We start from the raw sequence: 19582 nt of genomic DNA, 5'->3' as shown, positions 1-19582 counted from the left end.
TGAATGGTGGATGTTCTGAATCCATTTTCACAAAAACACAAAAACTCATTTTGTTCACCTCCGTTGTATTATAACATCTCTGTGAGTTCGAGGTTGATAACCTTTGCTCACATGTGAAGTCAAACGCATGTCCACATGCTTTGAAGTACATGTGAATACAAACCAAGAGAAACAAGCGGAGATGCATAATCGGGCAGAGAACAGGATTCCTTTTATTATGAACAACAGTGGACGAGGCTCTGATTCCACAGTTTCCCAGTTAAAACGACGTCACAACTCAAAGAATTCAGTGTAATTTTACAGGAGATTTGCACCTTCTTGAATAAATAAAGGCCACATTCTGTCTTTTACATCCACATATGTCGACCCAGGCAGAAGAGAAGACACTATGAGATAAATTATCCTAAAACCAAACTGAACTGACACTGGTTAAAAAGAGAGTTGGATTTTTAATGCTATTTTGATAAAAGAGGGTCGGTAACAGGACAACCATGTTGGAAGCACCGTAGGGACAAGGAGCCTCTCAGGAACACAGATTTGTCCAGGAGAGAGTCCACCAGCAGAGACGTATTTAGACTATTTAGGCTCACAGGCTGGAGGACACGTGTCTCTCGGCACAAACGTTCTGTTTTCCCTTGAGGGGGAGGAGTGAAACGCTGGTTCACCAGGATGGGAATAGACGAACTCTCACTTAGATGAGAGACGGCCGTTTGTGCGTGAGAGACACATGTAGGTACACAAGGAGGCAAGTGAGCCAAAAATATACACACATGCACTAGAAAATAATCTAACGATTACCAATAAGACATGACATGTGTTATTGAGAGCACGTCCACATTCCCTCACATTGGTTCCTCCATTGGGCCTTCATCCAGAAACCCTCGTTCATCCAGAAATTGTCCCACTGGATTCACATTGTTCACAAAGCCCATTGGTCCAATAAAGCAACAAACAGAAGCATAATGCTCATAAGAAATGTGCCTTATCTCGAGTAAAAATACTCCACTGCTGTAAAGTGTGATTGTGTGAGTGTTTGTTTTGGCCCAAATTCATGTTAACATTACAAATGTTGCACAAATGTCATAATAAAACACATGAAACAATCTTCTGGTGAATGATTTGCCAGAGTCTCGTGTACGGCTATCGGGGGGGGGTGGGAACACGTGTGCAGGCGATGCAATGAGAAGCGGGCAACACGGTTGTGTTGTTGGAGGGAGTGTAATGACCTGAAGCAATTGTTTAAAATTGATATTTTTTAATATAATTTCTATAATGATAATAATTTGCAATAAATTATTTTGCAAAACTGTACTTTTTAGGCCATTAGTCGATTACAGGGTTTCTCCAATATTGCACGGTTGTGCTTACTTTGTGTTTCTTAAGCATCTTTTTATGATTTGATTCAGTCAGTCAGCGTGTATCTACTGGAGAACTAAAGTGAATGTGATCTGTACACGACAAACATGCAAAAACACAGAAGCTCTGTGCTGTTCAGTTGGGTTTGTTTCCACGCGTGGACACACAACCTGCACACAACCTGCACACGACTTCCTGCGGCTGAACTTTACGAATCAGAACCTGAACAACGGCCTCGAACTGATTCAGTCATTTGGGGAAATGCCTGAATCTTTGAAATCGTTTGCTTTCGACAGAGTCATGCACACAGGAGGTCATGAAGCAGCGTTCGAGTCACGGTCTTGTTAGCGGGGCTGCATGTGGTTTGTGGTCTTGGCCTCAACATCATATTTGAGGACAAAGTGCTGTTTCAGCTACTAGATTAGCTTCTAAATACCACAGCTGCTGCAGAAAAGAAGACATTTTTAAGAGGCATTCGAACCTTTCTGTCTCAGGAATAGCCGAATATCACACGAGTATCCGCGTTTCTGGATTCAACGAGGACCTGAGGACCCCTCACATCTTTTTAAGTCCAAACAACTTTGCTTGCTGCTGCAGGTGTAAACATAGCGGCATGTGCTTCAGCCTCACCCTACTTCATCAACGTTTACATGCGGACCTTTGTGTCTGTTTGTGCGCCAGATGAAAGCAGACTGGAGGATTGCTGCCCGGCAGCACAGTGAGAGCTTCTTTCTTAAAAGTTCTGAAGTCAGCAGCACTCTATTTAATGGAATAAAACAGCTGCCTGGGAGACTTGTGGGCCCGCTGCAAAATCAGAGATGTGAGAAGCGCCCCGTAAACTGCATTAGTCTAAGTTGCACTCCTTTGCCACTGATAAAAGCACCGAAATCCTCGGGGAGACAAAGAAGAATGAAAGTTGTGTTACTCGGCTTTCTGTTTGCATCCACCACTTTCTAGGATTTGGGATTATTGTACCCGAGCAGCTTTTTCTCCTCGTTCCTCCTCCGTCCAGTTGTCGCCTGCCTGCAGCGTTTGTTTGATGTTAAATACAGGGAGCTGTAGATAATGCTCCCTTTTTAAGGTCATGAGTATTTTTTACAACAGACCAAAAAAATTGTAGCTTTGTGTGTGCGTTTATGTTTGTGTCGTGTGAGCAGCACGTGCGTCATGGTGTGTATGTGTGAGCGATGATGCCGGCTCAGACTTAAAAGGTCAAACAGCATGGAAATATTTACTCCACTGACCTCAAAACGCAGAAGATCACAGGCCCAGCCACACCACGCCACACATTTAGAAAACTGTATTCATATTTCTCCATGTGGAAGTCCAGTTCCTACACATCACACACACTTTAAATTAACCCTGGACCTAAAAGTCGGAAATACATATACGTTGGATTCTCTATTCCAAACAACTGTCTAGTTCCTTTAAAAATGCACTAATCAAAGCATCCATTAACCAAAGGCTGAGAATAAGAAGCTTGATAATATCGGTGATATTGCTTTTTTGTGAAAAGCAGTTATTGGATGGATTGCCATGACATTTTGTACCGATATCAGTGGTGCCCAAAGCGTCCTACTAGCGGTCCCATACTTGTAAAAGGTTCTTATCCAGCAGTAACAGAAGCAGACGGGAGCCGTCTGAGCTTCTGTTACGAACCGGTTGATGAACATTGGAAACTAAGTCTGCACAGCATTAACGCTGTTTAAGCTAATTAGAGCCAGACCACATTAGGAGGTGGTTTAAAAGGCTCGTCCAGTAGATGTGATGGATCGGAATGTGGCAAGCAGAGCGCTAAAGAAGACGACGTGCAAGAGAACAAACTCAGCCGCGCTCTCAAAATTTGCAGTACGATTGTTTTAAAGTGTAAATGAAAGCCACGTCAGCGGCGAAGGTACGCAGTGACACGGATGGGCCTGTGATAATGGTCTGAATTTAGAAACAAATCTACAGTCTTTACGTAGCCTTTAACTTGATGTAGTTAAAGTCAGCTGTTAGAGGTGATAAGTTGCCAATAATAACAGCTCAGGAGATAACTTAGCTGTGAAGGAAAATGGGTGGAGATGTTGAGATAATGAGCATTTCCCAGTTACACATCACAGCTAACTTCAGTTCAAAGTTCAGTATTTCTTTTCAGATCTTATCGGTTGAAGGTCAGCGTATTTGGGTTAAAGCCCCCACTTTAGAAGCCGCAGGCAAAAGGTAAAGCTGATAAGAGGCGTAGGCCCCCCCCCCGAGATTGAGAAATACTATTTAAAAAGTAACCAAGCTTATGTAATTTGTCATTTAGTATGTGGGTGCAGTTTTGAGGCCTGTAAACAAACAAGTCTGACATCGGGAAAAAAAAGTCACCTCGGACCAGTAAATGCACATACGTACATTTGACTTCTAAACTGTTTTGCATTGAAGAGATACTCTCACTTCACGCTATCTTTTGTCATGTGGCCACGTTTAGGAACCAGGAGCAGCTGTCCCTGCATCGAGCGGTGTCAGCTGACGCCCTTCCGCCGAGCGGCGTGCAGCTTAAACTGCGATGCCGGTCTAATGCGGCCCCGGCGGGTCCCCGCGGGTGGGGGGGCGGAGGGGGGGGGGGGATATGCGGGCTCGGCGACTCCGGACCCGAGTGTCAACAGCTCGGTGCGCTTGTCCTCTCGGGTTCGGACGCCACACAGGAGGTCACCGGCCCTCACCCGCCGCTTCTCATTAGCAATTAGCGTGGTGATGATTTACTACACTTTTGACGTTCTTTTGTTCAGAAAACACAGTTCTGTAATAAGCTCATCCTATAAAACCAACGATAAAATCACTGAATAGCCTCGAACAAAGTGGCACCACAGTTAGCGTAGCCTCCGTTAGCAGCAGCAGAGCACGCGGAGCACGCAGAGCAGCGCTCTCTCCGGTTCCAGGGAATGTTAATGGGGTCTCGTTGTGTCCGCTGTCAGAGAAATGTGAAGAGGGGGGTCTGAAAGGAACCAGCATCCACGTGAGTCTTTCTGAATACACAAAGGGACAAAGAGAGCAGAAGACTCATCAAACCACTTTTGCAGGCACGCACGAGCCTCCTGAACAAGCTATAAAGACGTCGCATCCACACACGAAACACACACACACAAAAAATAAACTGCACAAACTCTCACAAAGGCAAATGGAGGCAACGCACACAGGCACAGATGAGAGGGGAGGGGTTTTCTCTCGGGGTCTTTACATCCTTTTCACTCGACAAAAATAGAAACACACACACACACATGGGGAAAATAAGAAAGTCATTCATTACGACGTTTTACTCTGATTTATTTGCAGCAGGTTTAAAATGGGTCACGGGGGAAATTCAATGTCACTTTTCATTGTTCTGAGCTAAAGAGGCGGCCGGCCTGTCGCTAAAGTAAATCCTCTAATCCTCTAATGACGATGTTTTTCTGTCGCTGCTGTCGCTGATGATCAGCATCTTCACAGTTAAACTTCCGACACATTGCAACGAGGAAACACGAAGGATGGTCACAAAATTGGGTACAGATTCAACTAATTGTTGCCTCGGTGAACACATAACGCGGATGGAGGGCAACTACTGCATTGTGACTTCTATTCACAAAGCACGGCAGGTGCAGACCGGATTAAACGGCGTTGAAAGACACACGACGCGGCGCCAACACACAACTCACACACAAAATGTTACTCGGCACAGAGGGAGAGTGAGTGACAAAATTGAGATCTCCATTAATTGTATTGACACATTTTAATAGGTTTAAGGTTACAATAATACGGAGAAAAATTGTAAAATGAATAAAATAAAACTTACCAATTAATGTCCTCAAATAGGTCTTATGAATTTCAAGGTTACAGAGTGATTAAATCCATCAGGCATCTCGGAGGATGCCGTCGGCCCCCCGGGTCAGCGGGTTCACGTCAGATGGGTGTGAGATATGGATGGAAGCTTTAGCAGAACATGTGAGCTGGATTTAGGGCATGTGGGGTAAAGGTCAAATAGTGTGTATAACATGGCAGGGAGGGGGGAGGGGAGCAGAGCAACGGGGGGGGATCGGATGTCAGAGGGCTGGAGAGAAAAAAAACGAGCGATGAGCAAAAGAAAAAACGGAGAAGGGGAAATTGTAGCCACAGAGAAAGAATAAAGGAGAAGGTTTGGGATGAGAAAGGCACAGAAGGAAAGAGCTGAAGCCAAATCCTCAGCTTACTGTGAATCAGAGGCCCGAGAGAGAAACCCAACAGGTGGCCAACCTGACCTCTGCTTCTAGGACTCACGGATCACCCTCCCAGTCAGAGCAGAGCGAGTAACGCGTCAGTGAAAGCCACATTCAGGAACCCTCGTGGGTCCAGTTTGAATAGCATCCACATCTCAACAATGTAAAGGTGAGATTGGCGGATGTGGCATCATAAAAATGCCATTGGAGTTTGTCAGCCGAGTTCCAGAGAGTTGAAGTCAGTCAGTCGCGATGTGGCAACGACAGCGAGTGATTCAGCGGCTCGTCGCGTTTTAACGTACGGACCGCGCTCAGCTCAGCAGGTTGAGACTCATAGTTCCCGTAAGTTTCCCAACTGAGAGACGCACACATTCTCACGGGGTGGGAGTCCACGTCACTCCACTCCTTCACAGGATGAAAACACGGCACAATAAACGAAATACTGTCAACTTCAGCCGTGGCAAAGATTTGCACATCGGGTTTGAAAATGATGCATTTGGGTACATTTGTTCGACGTGCTTTATTTATTGCTTTAGATGGACTTGATTATGAGAAACGCTGCTGGTCTGACGGTGGGAGAAAGTCATATCATATCGCAACAACCCGTCGACATTTGAACTGATCCATTGTGTTCTTTATGTTTTGAAGTGTGTTTTCGTAGATTTCGGATTATCGTCTTTTCGTGTCAGAGGACCTTTCTAATCAGTAAACAAAATATTAAACTAGTCAATATAAGACAACTCCAGACCCTCCAGACCGAATAGCTGGAGGCTTCATTCACAATGATGACATTCAGAATCTAAATCAATGTTTAAATGCTGCACCGCTTTTTCTTTCTACATGTGTACTAATGTTGTTTAACTCTGTATTTATGTATTAATATTATATTATATAAATGATATATTGACATACCAGGAGTAAAATATACAACTGATTTATTAGGACACTAATTAATCATAAGTGGCTTTAGTTAAATGGCACATAATCATTATGGACTTTTTAATTGGGGCAACAGAGGAAACAGACACGCCCTGATGCACTTGAGTGGATCATTTAAAACAGTTCCAAATGTGTCTCAAGCTACAGAGTGAATTAAAAACAAGTATAATGTGAAAGGAGTGAAATGAAGATACAGATATTTAATTGACTTAATTGACTCTTTGCTGTTCGGGCTCCGAAAGCTCTCTGATGACACCAGAACCACAAAGAGCCCTAAACTTCGCCGCGCTTTGGATAAAAGCGTCAGCTAAATGACATGTGATGCAACGTAATGTAACAGGATTTCAATTTGCAGTTTTTCTGAAGGAGTCTCATCTGAACAGTTTGAACAGAGGAATATCAGGGACGGATACACATTCTATGCATGTTCACTTGATAACAGCGACTCTGAAAACAGAATTGTCTTCTCAAACGATGACATCACATTCACACACTCAAGTCCCCAGCAGGGAGTACGTGCAGATCGGCCCGTCTGAAGACGCTGCTTAGCCGGCGGTTTGTGTTTTTTTGGTGCGCCGCTACCAACAAAATGGGTTTTGTATCGAGTTCTCGCCTGATCTCGACGTGTCACATCCTGCTTGTTTTCCCACAGTAAAAGAAAAAAACAAAAATTGCACAAGTTTGTTTGGGTGATGCAACGTTTAACGAGCAGGTGAAGGGTGGAGACGACACTGATGTTGCACAGCATCACAAAGAAGAGAGGGAAAGAGCGCGTGTGCTCACTTTGCTTTATAGGAAATGAAAACACGAACACACTTCCTGGTGCTGGCGGTAAAAAAAGAGAAACCAACCATTGAAATCACACGTGAGGTCAACTGAGGTCCCCTCGCTTGTTCACTGCGGCGAAAGGCAGAAGTGCAAAACTCGAGAGAAACAAACAAGAGCGTGTCGGTGACTCGTGGGGTAAAATGTCCGCCGTTGAGGTTGTGACCTCTGGCTTACTTTGGGTTTCACCTGCTGCTTTACCAGCCGAGATCCATGGATGCTGAGTCACAGCTACATCTCTCCGGGGTTCTTTGTGGGTAAATATATAATAGTCTTCATTTATCAACACTTGAACAACATGAAGGTTGACCATGTCAATGAGGCCCAACCACGAAACGCTTCACTTCCAACTGAAATCACCTTATTGTACAACATTGTGATCGAAGTTGAACTTGATTATACCCCGCACAAAAATACCCCCACCACCCCCCAAACGGGCCCCTGGTTTCCGTGGTTACAGCAGTTTATTTCAGCCCGCGGCACCCTTCGGTGCTCCTCTGTGAAAGGTTGAGGTGACAGATATCGACTGTCGGAGGGGGACGTCGGTCCTGCGGGGAATGCGGACGTCAGCGTGTCCGATGAGGAATGTCGCACATATAGATGCACACTGAACTGGACTGGACCTGCTCTCGGGTTTGAGTCACAGTTTTAGATCAAACAGATGGAAGAAATAGCATCTGGCAAATGTGTAACAGGAAACCGGTTTGCGTCATCTTTTGTTTTTCAATTAGGTCGATTCAAGATAATTACAAAATGTAACAAATGGAGAGAAATGTGCAATATGTTGTTCTCTGTCTTGGTGAGGTGTGATCTGCAGAAGGGAAGTGATGCAAGTTTAAACACCACGTTGGTCGTTTTAGCATCACGTCCTCTGAAAATATTAGAATATGAAACAAAAGGCCATATTAAGGGAAAAAAAGAAAAAAAAAATGAACTAAAATTGATTAATTCCATTAAGTTTGCTCTTGTTGTAGCATTTCTTCTTTTAAATATGTGCTTCATCAAAAATCATTTGGATTTCTTATTGTTTTTAATCGCAGTCCCACTTTTTAAGATGATGAAGGTCAGTTTGTTTTTGCCAAAAGTTTAGTTATGGCCGCATGACAAAGACTAAAAAATCTCGTGGCATCACTGTAACGGGGCGATGGCGGGTCGCAGGTTTGGAAACCTTTTCGGATTAAGCGTCGTGGTAAAAACAACAACAATGAGGAAAATGGGAAGCAAACCGCTCTCATGTGTTGAGAGAACACACATAACTACCACGAAGAACAGTTCACCATCTAATGTTGTTTATAAGCAGGGAGACGTCCAGATGACAGTGACATCAGACAATTAGGTCAATGGTGTCCGCTTGTGGACAGAAAGCCTGTTTGGGTGCGGCGAATGAGGTCGCGCAGAATCATCAGCTTAAGCTGCGTCTTCTGCTCCAAAAGCTTCCACGCGTTTGGCATCAGGGGCAGAGAGCGGATTATTTCCTTCATGGCGCCCCGGATGTAGCATAGCAACACAACGAGAGCCGCGCAGGACAAAAAACGCTGAGCAACGCCGACAACGTGAGCAGGACGCACGAGCCGGCTGAGGCGTCCGCGCGGCGTGGATCATCAGCCAGTGATTGATTTGGGGGAACTGATAACGCCGAGCTTTACTTATGGAACAGCATTGGTTGGGACCCGTGGGACTTCCGTCACCACCGGGTCGTCCTCCAGCATAATCCTCCGCGGGCTATTTTGGGAGAACATAACGGATGAGGATATGGAAAAGAGGAGGAGCGGAGTAGATACCGTTGGTGTGAGGATGGAGCTTTGGGACGAGGCAAAACAAAATAGAAAAAAAGCTGCTTGTGTAACTGTTCTCGCTCTCTGCCAAGTCTTTTTTTTTTTCCCCCTCGGCCCAAAACCAGGTTGTTAAAGTCTATAAATCTGCTGAGTCAAGCTGTGAAACTCCTCCAGATGCCAACCGGCTCACAAAGACTCATTCTTCACATCTGCAGCAGAAACAACAGCTTCTTGGGCTGTCAATGCTTGTGTGTGTGTGTGTGTGTGTGTGTGTGTGTGTGTGTGTGACACCTGCATATCTATCTTTGTCTGGACTAATTTGAGTCTGAAGCGGGTAGGGAATGCATTGTGTCCAATAAGATGTGGGTGTGGGTGTGTTTTAAAGAGTGAAGTTGACCCGAGGAAAAGGAAAGTATAATGAGAACAAATAGGACAGGAACATTCCCATTTCCAAAACGAGACAAAAACTGTGTTGTCAAACCGTCCTAAAAACATGTGCGTGAAGTCAACAATTCTCAAAGCGTCACTTTTCTATCACAGCCCTAAAACTGTGATTTTTTTGAATACATTTGGTTTTTTTAAAGAAATATTTTGAATAACAAATACAACAATATTATGCAAAGCGTGACAGGTCGTGTGAATCAGTGTTTGCATGCATTACATGCATTACGAAGAGACGTGCAGAGAATGTAACTAACTGACTAATAGTTTGTTTTATTTATTTTGGCCGCCACCCCTGCATCATGGAGCCAAGACGGAAGAGAGCAGCCGTCAGGAAGATTTAACCGATGGTATTTACCCCCCCTTTTAATATTGGCCCTGGAGGGAAAACGTCCTTTTTAGGACAAAACTCTTGTCCCTCTGTACAGATCTGTGTGCAGCTCGGAAATAGCAATACGACCCCTTTATTTTAGGGAAATGGGAAGAAGACCTTAATGTCCCTGTAATCTGTATCACTAATTGAGTTAAAACTTTGATCAAACAATTTATAACAACATTTATAACAAGTTTTGTTAGAAATCAGTGAACAGAAACAGTCTCCTAATATCATTTTAATTATTGAATTCTTTATATTCATTATTTAAAATGTAAGCGGATACATGTGCATTACCTAGAGAATGAAAGTCTGTCATATATCAGGTTACCTTTTTCCGTATTGTATTTAGTATTGTTGGACAGGGAAGGTCACACTGAATCATAACGCAGGAGGAATTGTTAAGGTTTCTCTACGTGATCAACAGCAGGTCTGTTGTATCTGATTATCAGGTATGCGGCGTGTTGCGCAGGCTAATAATAGGCCTTGACACATAGAACAGGGAACTATTCAAAATCAAGTCGGGTCATGTTTAGAGCCAGATGTTTGGCATAACGCTCAAAGGAGCCGTGAGCATTAGCACCAAAAACATCAGGCTGAGATCAAAGGCAGTGTCACCTTCCTAAGCAGAGAGCGGAGCCGCGTGCCGTCGCGTTGGTGTCGCCCCGGCGGGCCGCAGCCGAGGACACATTCGCCAAACGCCAGCGCCGTCACGCTGGGAGCCGCTGAGAGGCACGGCGCTCTTCAGCCTCGCAGCCTCTCTACCGCAAGCGTGGGAATGTCGAGATGTTAAGAGATACTCGGATCCCCTGGTGGACGGGGAGGGGGACAGGAAGAGAATTGTGGGAAAAGGATAACCAGCTCATGTCTTCTGCTGAAGTGGAGCGGAATGAGACAAAACATTGTTGGACCCGACCACCACCTGTCCACCCGTCCCTCATGTGCTGCCGGCTGCGTGTCACGTTTAGATTATATCTGACGGGTCGGGAGAGAGAGCGAGGTGCTGGAGGCCTGGAGGCCTGGAGGCCGGAGCCAGAGGGTCACTGTCCTCGGGGAGCCGGGGGGGGCAGATGGAGGTTTTAAGCAAACAATGTTGCACCATGTCATGAAATTCAGGCTACGTGTCAAAACATATGTAGCCAGGTGAGCCTGATTATGTTACTGTATGTAACGTCTGTTCGAGGAACGTACACTGTTTATCAACTGTGGACCAACTTTCCACTAAATCAACTACGAATTTCCACTGAGAAGTTGTGCGAATGAGGTTGGCAGAATGAGATGAAACAGAATCAATTGAAGAATTATGTAATTCCGCTGAGAACCATCAATATTTGTTCTAATGAAAGGCTACAGGAGAAAGTGAAAACACATAAACGTGTGTTAACAGTGACGTGTGTTTGAAGAGAACGGCATCATTCATTCATATCTGCAACAATCAACAAAGACTCCCGCTTTGGTCCACGTATCGAGGTTTTCAAGAACGTTGTTCACGGTTTCATGGAACGATCCTAACAAACCTGCGTGTAAAATAAGCAGTAAGTCAAAGTTACTGATGAGGGTTGTTGCTGACAATAAGACTGACAGCCCTTATAGATCTTATAGATATTATATCCTTACAATTTATATCAGTATTTATTTACAGCCGGGATCATCTTCCAAAATGCACAATTGGCTGGAATCCCGGTCACGAACATTACAGAAGCCGATGCCTCACTGTGTTGTGGTGGAAGGTTGGCTGCCCTCCACAGGATCCATATTCCAGGCCAGAGGACACACAAAAACAAAAAAGGGACTTTGACCTTTAGTGAAAGTGTGTTTGCGGGAATGTGTTATCTGTCAATATCAAATCCCCCGACTGAACGTGACGGATCAATACGCGGGTGAGCCGTAATGCGAATGAACACTTCGAGGATTTAAACGACGCTTAAAACCACAACGACGAATGGAGAAAGCGTCGCCGTCGGGTCAGTTGGCGCTGCCGGGTGATTATTTAGAGAATTAATGAGATGGAATTTGCTCCGTCAGCAGACGGCTCTTCTGTTAGAGACGGGCGGATAATGGTGGACTGTCGGCGGGTCACTGAGTGGCCGAGCGGCACTGGCCATGACCTACTTTCTTCTCCCCTGCATTCAAGTAAACTCAGTGCTCACTGCCGAAAGGGAAACAGACTTTTGTTGAGCCTCAAGTGGCGTAAACATCACCGGAGAAAGAAACCGAGGATGCGTTTGTGTCGGTACAAGCTGGATTCAGTGCTAAAGATATTCTCTGGTGTGACTTTCCATCCTGCTCCTCGTGCTTTGCTCGGTGCAGCTTTTCTCTAAATACTGCTGAGAAAACGGTGCAGCTTCCAGCGTGAATGTGAGGGTGTGCGTGCCCCCCCCCCCAAAAAAAACAAGCACAGTCAGCAGTGATGAGCCCTCTTCCACTTTTTACTGTACCTACTTGTGGAAAAGCTGCAGTATAAACAGACAACAGAGAAGCATTACACACGTCTTTGAGTGGTAAAACAGAACAGAACTACGTGTCCACAACATGATAAACCACCATTAAATATTAATAATTAAAAACACATCAGAAACACGTGACCTTTCTTGACTTTTTACGCGCTCTCGTGACATCGGACGAGTGAAAATAATTACATCTCAACGAATTCTTTTGAAGCGGTTTTGAGCTATTCTCAAAGCGCCGTCCCACTGTATAACCTGACACAGTTTGGTCCCACAAACACGCCGGGCTGGTATCCACACATCAAAAGCAACAACTTTTCTGACCTCACGCTATCCCGCTCGACCGAGAAGGCTTCCCGTCCCATTTGGAGACCCAGAATTCGTGGTGTGAATGTGGAATGAGGTCCTTCTCAAAGCGCCTCTGTTGTGGAAGGAGGCGCCCGGATTCGACCCGTGTGAGATGCTGTGACTGTTGCTTGGTAACTTCTGGGCTCTTTTGTCAGTTGATCGTCGGGGCTCCAGACGCCTCGCCATGGAAACGCTACACGCGTCAGCGCCGAGTGTCTGAAAAAAAGAGGAGGCCCGGGGAGGCCCAAACGCGGATCTTCGGTGCAATCGAATACTCGCGAAGAGCAGTCTGACTCTTCGGGTGCAGCAACACGACAACCTGCTTCATCCTCCGACCGACGGCCAGCAAGTCAGCGTCCAGCGGGTTCGCCGATGCGTCACCGACAGTTATCGTAAACCAACCGCAGTCACGACGTTTGAAACAAAGTCAAAACATTTCTGCTGAAGCCTTTTGTTCAATAACACAGGCAGCAACGTCGAAAAGAAACAACAGTAACAAAGACGATCTTTATCCCGTGAAGAAACACCAGCGTTGTTCTCCCAGCTAAGCTTAATATCCTGACAGTGGGCTGCACACAAAGCGGAGTGATACGCAACATGTTTCCTATGCATTCAAAAACATATATTGGAAAAGTTACCAATGCAGTGTAAGTAAGAATGAGCACATGACAGGAAATATGAAACGTTTGTTTTCTGTGGCATGAAATGACTTCTCTCTTTTAATCCTTTACCTCAAAATCATTGAGCTTTTCTTTCTTCATTTATGGAGGCGTTTACGCTCAGTTTACTCTGGATCGTTTAATTTAAGTTTCACAAAATGAAATGCCAATGAGAACCCCTGTAAGTCCGTGAAAACAAACAGTAACATAATCATTTCCTGAGTAAATCAGCATCCTGTTACAATTCCACAAAAGTCCACTGTTTTGGTGACACAACGTTCAACCCACGCTAACGCTACGGGACCAGCGACATCTAAAAGTCACCAAAGAGGAAGTAGTGCTTCACCGGTTACGTCTCTGGGAGGCCGACACGGAACGACATGTTCCTTTAAATGACATTACAGACGGCGACAAATAAATAAAGAATGACACCGTGTTCGATACGGCGTGGCCTTAAATTAGAGCTCACACGGTGCAAATCAAAAGGGAGAACATTGTGTTTCTCGGCTGCAAATGAACAAAGCATGACAACGGCAAACGGACGGGTTCAACAAAATAACAACACAATAACTGTTTGAGCCATTAGTTGACATCCAGTTCATCTAACCAGCCGCCACATGTGTTGTGGTAGTTGTGATATAAAGTTGACATCACAACAGTCTACACATGTTTGTGTGTGTTTCAGTGTGTGTGTGTGTGTGTGTGTGTGTGTGTGTGTGTGCAGGCGCGTCACTCCAGGCCAAAGCCTTCGGCGTTGGAGATGGCGATGGTGAGTTTCTGCTTTAACTCCTTCCTGGTTCGATAAGGAGGCAAACAGATCTGATTAAAGCAGGTGTGAGAGATCGGCAACCTGCACGGAGAAAAAGGAGAGAAAGAGGGACGTGAGATATGAAACCACAACTTCTGGACACATCAAAGTCACTGGAAAAGGGTCCGGCTTAGTGTTTTCAGGGTTAAAAAAAAAGGTTTTGGTCTGGGGGCTGCGGAATGTGTTATGCTGATGAGGGGCCCTAATAGCCATAGAAACACAAACGTGTATGTGTGTGTGTGTGTGTGTGCGTGGAAGCATCGCAGAGGGGCCGCCGGTCCGTTCCCTGACCCAGATTCAGGGGTCCTTCCTGTTAAAGTTCAGCCGTGGGCTTTTATCCACTGCAGTTAGTTCAGAAGTAGAGGACCCGCGCCGAGTGAACATAACAAACCTCAGACCCGCGGCCGCCTGCCAGTCTGAGGTTTGTTATTGTAAAGCCGAAGCGACTGTAAACCCCTTAATGGACTTTTCCTTTCAAGGGAAATCCTCAGAGTGAACTCGAGGTCCCACTAGTGAACGGCCACGCGGTGCACAGGTCTCTTATTGTGAAAGGTAAGAACGAATGAGCTACCCGAGCTTCTGCGTATATTTTTGTACACTTGTACACTTGGATGTGTTCCATGTACGTGCATCACTCATCTCCAGTTTCCTTCGGGACGATCGCCTTCTACTACTGTGTCACCCGGTTACTCAACGTTCTGCTCCAAACTTCTGGAACATACCAGTCCGTTGGAACGTCGATCTTGGAGATTTTGAAGTTCAGGTCAGCCATTCCTCCCACGGGGACGCGGTCACTTCCTGTGGCGAAGTGGAGGAGCTTCTTCTGTAGCTCCAGAGGGAAGGCCAGCACCACGTCCCAGAAGCACCTGGTGCAACACAGACCAGCGGGCTCTACATTAGCTCTGCAGCGACTGCAGTCGCTTCATGACCCCCAGTGTTTCTCATTCAGAGTAAAACTGCAGATTGCACCGCGGACGAGGAACACAAAACACAAGCAGGATGTTTGCAGGCAAATGGCTAAATGATAGATGAGAAAGAAACAGGTGACAGCGAGACATCTTCCTCTCTGCTGCATGAAACAAAGGGACATGTGTGTGTGTGTGTGTGTGTGTCAGGATTCCACCCTCATCCCGTTCAACATCGCCTCCCACTCAATTCCATTCTCCTCCCTCTCATTCAATCACCCGGTCACCTGACTACTAATCACCTTCACCTGAGCCTAATCACCAGCACTCCTTTATAACCCAACATGCATCACTCACCCGTTGTCTGATCTCGTCTTTCCATGACTACAGACTCTTCGAGCTCACTTCCGTGTCTTCCCAGATACCCTCCTGAGCTTCCTGAAACTCCATGCGTCATCATCAGCTGTTCACCACCTCCATCGGCGTCTTCATCCGTCACAGAGCAAGCAGGACTCCTCGCCTTTCAGCTAAGATTCTCCATTCACCCCGTGTCTTACAACCTACTTTCCTCTCGACGTCTGCAACAATAAAGCTGCATTTGAAACTCACCCCTCTGTTCCGTGTTTCAATACCTGACAGAAGATCAGACCGCAATATGCAACGCTCTACGGATGCACGAGAGGATCCACCGCTACCAATTCCCCCGGCTTCAGCTCCTCTGGCAGCGGAGTCCCTCCCGCGTACACCCGCAGCTTTGTTCTCTGCCTCTTCGAGTCCCATGGCCCGGCCCGCGCCCTACTCCGGTGAGGCGGAGGATTGCAGTGGGTTTCTCTTACAAACATCTCTATACTTCACCATGAATGAACATCAATTCAGTGGCGATCCTGCTCGGGTGGCCTTCCTCATATCACTGTTGTCCGGCCCCGCTCTTCAATGGGCTCAAGCCTTGTGGCAATCCGATTCTCCGGTAATTAAATCTCTCCCTGATTTTCTCCGTCACTTTAAAGAGGTGTTTGGCCAAACAGTGGCTTCATTATCTGTTCACGATCAATTGTTCCAACTTTAACAAGGGAATTCTTCCGTGAACGCCTACGCTCTTCGCTTCCGCACCCTCGCCGCAGCTAGTGGATGGAACGAGCCCGCGTTAATCACCGCATTCCGCCAGGGGTTAAACCCGACGGTTCGTCAGCTGATTGTGGTGTATGATGATGTCATGGGCATCGAAAATCTCATCCAGAAAACCATTCGAGTTGCACAACTACTCACTGCTTGCGATCGGCCCACACACATGAGACCTTCCCCGCTGCCGGCAACAGACTCCTCCCCGGCCTCTCCTCCGGCTCCAATTCCTATGGAAGTCGACGCCTCTCATCTCTCCCCTTCTGAGCGCCTGCGACGAATGCAACAACATCTATGTCTATACTGTGCTTCTGACCAGCATATGCTCAGCAACTGCCCCGTTCGACCTCCGCGCCTAGCAGTGAGTTCAATTACTGTAGCCCCTCCAGTAGAACATCTAGTGAAAACACGAGTACATCTCCTAACCCATAAACTGTGTTTTCCAGCGCAAGCCCTCATCGATTCAGGCTCCGCGGGGAACTTCATCTCCTTCACCTGCCTTCAGAAGATGAATCTCAGCAGAAAACGACTAGATCACGATCTCTCTATTAACACCATCCAAGGCAAACCGCTAGGCCGAGGTCGTATCCGTTACTGCTCCCCCGTAATCACTCTTCAAATAGGATGTCTGCATTCCGAGAAAATTTCCTTTATGGTGCTGGAGGAGTCTACCGCTGAACTCATCCTGGGACGACCCTGGTTGATCCAACATCAACCCGTACTCTGCTGGAAAACCGGCGAAATCCTCCGATGGGGTAATGACTGTCACCACTCCTGTTTGAAGTCTGTTAAGAAAATCTCTTCTTCCTCTTCCTCGCCAGACGACTCCGAGGCCGCGGTTCCTGTGTTATCTGCAGTTGAAACCAGCTCCCAGACCCACGTCCAATGTGAAATTCCAGTGGAGTACCGGACGTTCCAGGACGTCTTCAGTAAAGCACTGGCAACCAAGTTACCACCTCATCGGCCAGGGGACTGTGCAATTGACCTGCTACCCGGAGCTACACTTCCTAAGGGCCGAATATATCCTTTGTCCATCCCGGAACAAAGGGCCATGGAGGAGTATGTGGCAGAGGCATTACAGCAAGAGTTCATACGTCCATCCATCTCCCCGGCCGCCTCAAGCTTTTTCTTCGTGGCTAAGAAGGACGGGGGCTTGCGGCCCTGCATTGACTATCGTCACCTGAATTCACAAACCATCAAATTCCGCTATCCCCTTCCTCTGGTCCCTGCCGCTCTGGAACAGCTACGTGGCGCCCGCCTCTTTTCCAAGCTAGACTTGAGAAGTGCCTACAATCTGATACGAATCCGTCATGGCGATGAATGGAAGACTGCCTTCGTGACCCCCTCAGGCCACTACGAGTATCAGGTAATGCCGTTCGGCTTATCCAACACTCCTGCTGTCTTCCAGAGCTACATGAACGAAGTTCTCCGGCCCTTCCTCAACCGGTTTGTCATTGTGTACATCGACGACATACTAATCTATTCTTCTTCCAGATCTGAGCATCATAATCATGTCCTTCAAGTACTACGAAAGCTACGAGAACACCAACTATACCTCAAATTGGAGAAGTGCGAGTTCCACACTTCAACCGTCCAGTTCCTGGGATACATCATCAGCCAAGAGGGAATCCAAATGGACCCGAGGAAGGTAGACGCCATTCAGGACTGGCCCATGCCAGCCACCATTAAAGAACTCCAGCGCTTCCTAGGATTTGCAAATTTCTACAGACGTTTCATCCAAAACTACAGTCACCTCAGCTCTCCCCTCACATCTGCTCTGAAGGGCCGGCCCAAGTCCCTGTCCTTGACACCCGCAGCCATGGAAGCATTCCAACAACTAAAGGACTCTTTCTCCTCTGCACCTGTTTTAGCTCATCCCAACCCAGAACTTCCGTTCATCGTGGAAGTTGATGCTTCATCTACTGGTGTAGGAGCAGTACTGTCTCAGCGGCAGGGCGAACCCCCCATACTCCATCCATGCGCCTTCTTCTCCAGGAAACTTGCCCCGGCGGAGCAGAATTATGATATTGGAAACCGTGAGCTACTCGCCATCAAGCTAGCCCTTGAGGAATGGAGACACTGGCTGGAGGGGGCTAATCACCAGTTTGAGGTAATTACTGACCACAGAAACCTTGAATACCTTCGTGAAACTAAAAGACTGAATCCAAGACAAGCCCGCTGGGCTCTCTTCTTCACCCGCTTCGACTTCATGGTATCATATCGCCCTGGAAGTAAGAATTGCAGGGCAGATGCCCTCTCCCGAATCCATCATGCTTCCTCGGACGAGGCCGAACCGGTTCCTATCCTCCCTCCAGCTCTCTTCATTAGTCCGATCATCTGGGACCTTGACGACCAGATCAATCAGGAAAACCTTCTCCATCCTGCTCCGCCGGGAGGGCCAGACGGGAGCAAATTCGTCCCTGAACACCTGAGAACCCCCCTTCTGGACTCGGCCCACTCTGTTCCGGGCACTGGACATCCGGGTAGCAAGCGGACCCTCTCACTCCTCCGTCAACGGTACTGGTGGCCCACCATCTCGGAGGACGTCGCAAGGTTCGTCAAAGGATGTTCAGTCTGTGCCATCGTCAATACCCCGAGGAGACTGCCTGAGGGAAAATTATTGCCTCTACCGATTCCGCGTCGTCCATGGTCCCACATCGGAATCGACTTCATGACCGACCTTCCTCCTTCTGATGGTTTCACGTGTGTACTAGTAGTGGTGGATCGTTTCTCAAAGGGCTGCAAGTTAATCCCGCTAGCTGGCCTCCCTACTGCACTCGTGACCGCAGAAGCCCTCTTCCATAATGTCTTCCGGAACTTCGGAATTCCAGAAGACATAGTCTCGGACAGGGGACCCCAGTTCATCTCCAGAGTCTGGCGTGCCTTCTTCCGGCTCCTCGGGGTAACTGTCAGCCTTTCATCAGGATACCATCCACAGACTAATGGCCAAACTGAACGCAAGATCCAAGAGATTGGTCGATATCTGCGGACCTACTGCCACCAGTACCAGGACAGCTGGAACCAATACCTCCCCTGGGCGGAATATGCCCAAAATTCCCTGCGACAGTCCACCACCGGGCTCACCCCATTTCAATGCATACTAGGATACCAGCCACCTCTCTTCCCCTGGTCGGGTGAGCCCTCGGAGGTTCCAGCTGTCGACTTCTGGTTCCATCAGAGCGAGGGGGTATGGGACTCGGCTCACGTTCAACTCCAACAGGCAGTCAGAAGGCACAAAACACAAGCTGACCGTCGAAGACTAAAAACTCCTATTTATCAACCAGGACAGAAGGTTTGGCTCTCTACTAGAAATATTCGACTCAGACTGCCCTGTCGTAAGCTGAATCCTCGGTTCATTGGACCATTCCCCATCGAGAGGCAGTTGAACGAA

At 47.0% G+C, this 19582-nt stretch overlaps 1 protein-coding gene across 3 annotated transcripts in view; it reads right to left on the bottom strand.

Annotated features, from left to right (window-relative positions):
- Positions 1-12313: 12313 nt before the first annotated feature.
- Positions 12314-19582, bottom strand: part of hectd2 (HECT domain containing 2) — a 30447-nt gene continuing 23178 nt past the window's right edge. For all 3 annotated transcript variants that reach the window (XM_040178911.2, XM_078104787.1, XM_078104788.1), the window contains 2 exons: positions 14890-15033; positions 12314-14209 (listed from right to left, as the gene is read on the bottom strand). In XM_040178911.2, the coding sequence (XP_040034845.2) occupies positions 14089-14209; positions 14890-15033 (265 nt within the window). In that variant the 3' untranslated portion in view covers positions 12314-14088. The remainder of the gene's footprint in view (positions 14210-14889; positions 15034-19582) is intronic.

This window comes from Gasterosteus aculeatus, chromosome 6 (assembly GCF_964276395.1).
Source record: "Gasterosteus aculeatus chromosome 6, fGasAcu3.hap1.1, whole genome shotgun sequence".
NCBI lineage: Eukaryota > Metazoa > Chordata > Actinopteri > Perciformes > Gasterosteidae > Gasterosteus > Gasterosteus aculeatus.
This window is presented reverse-complemented; position numbering and strand designations above follow the sequence as displayed.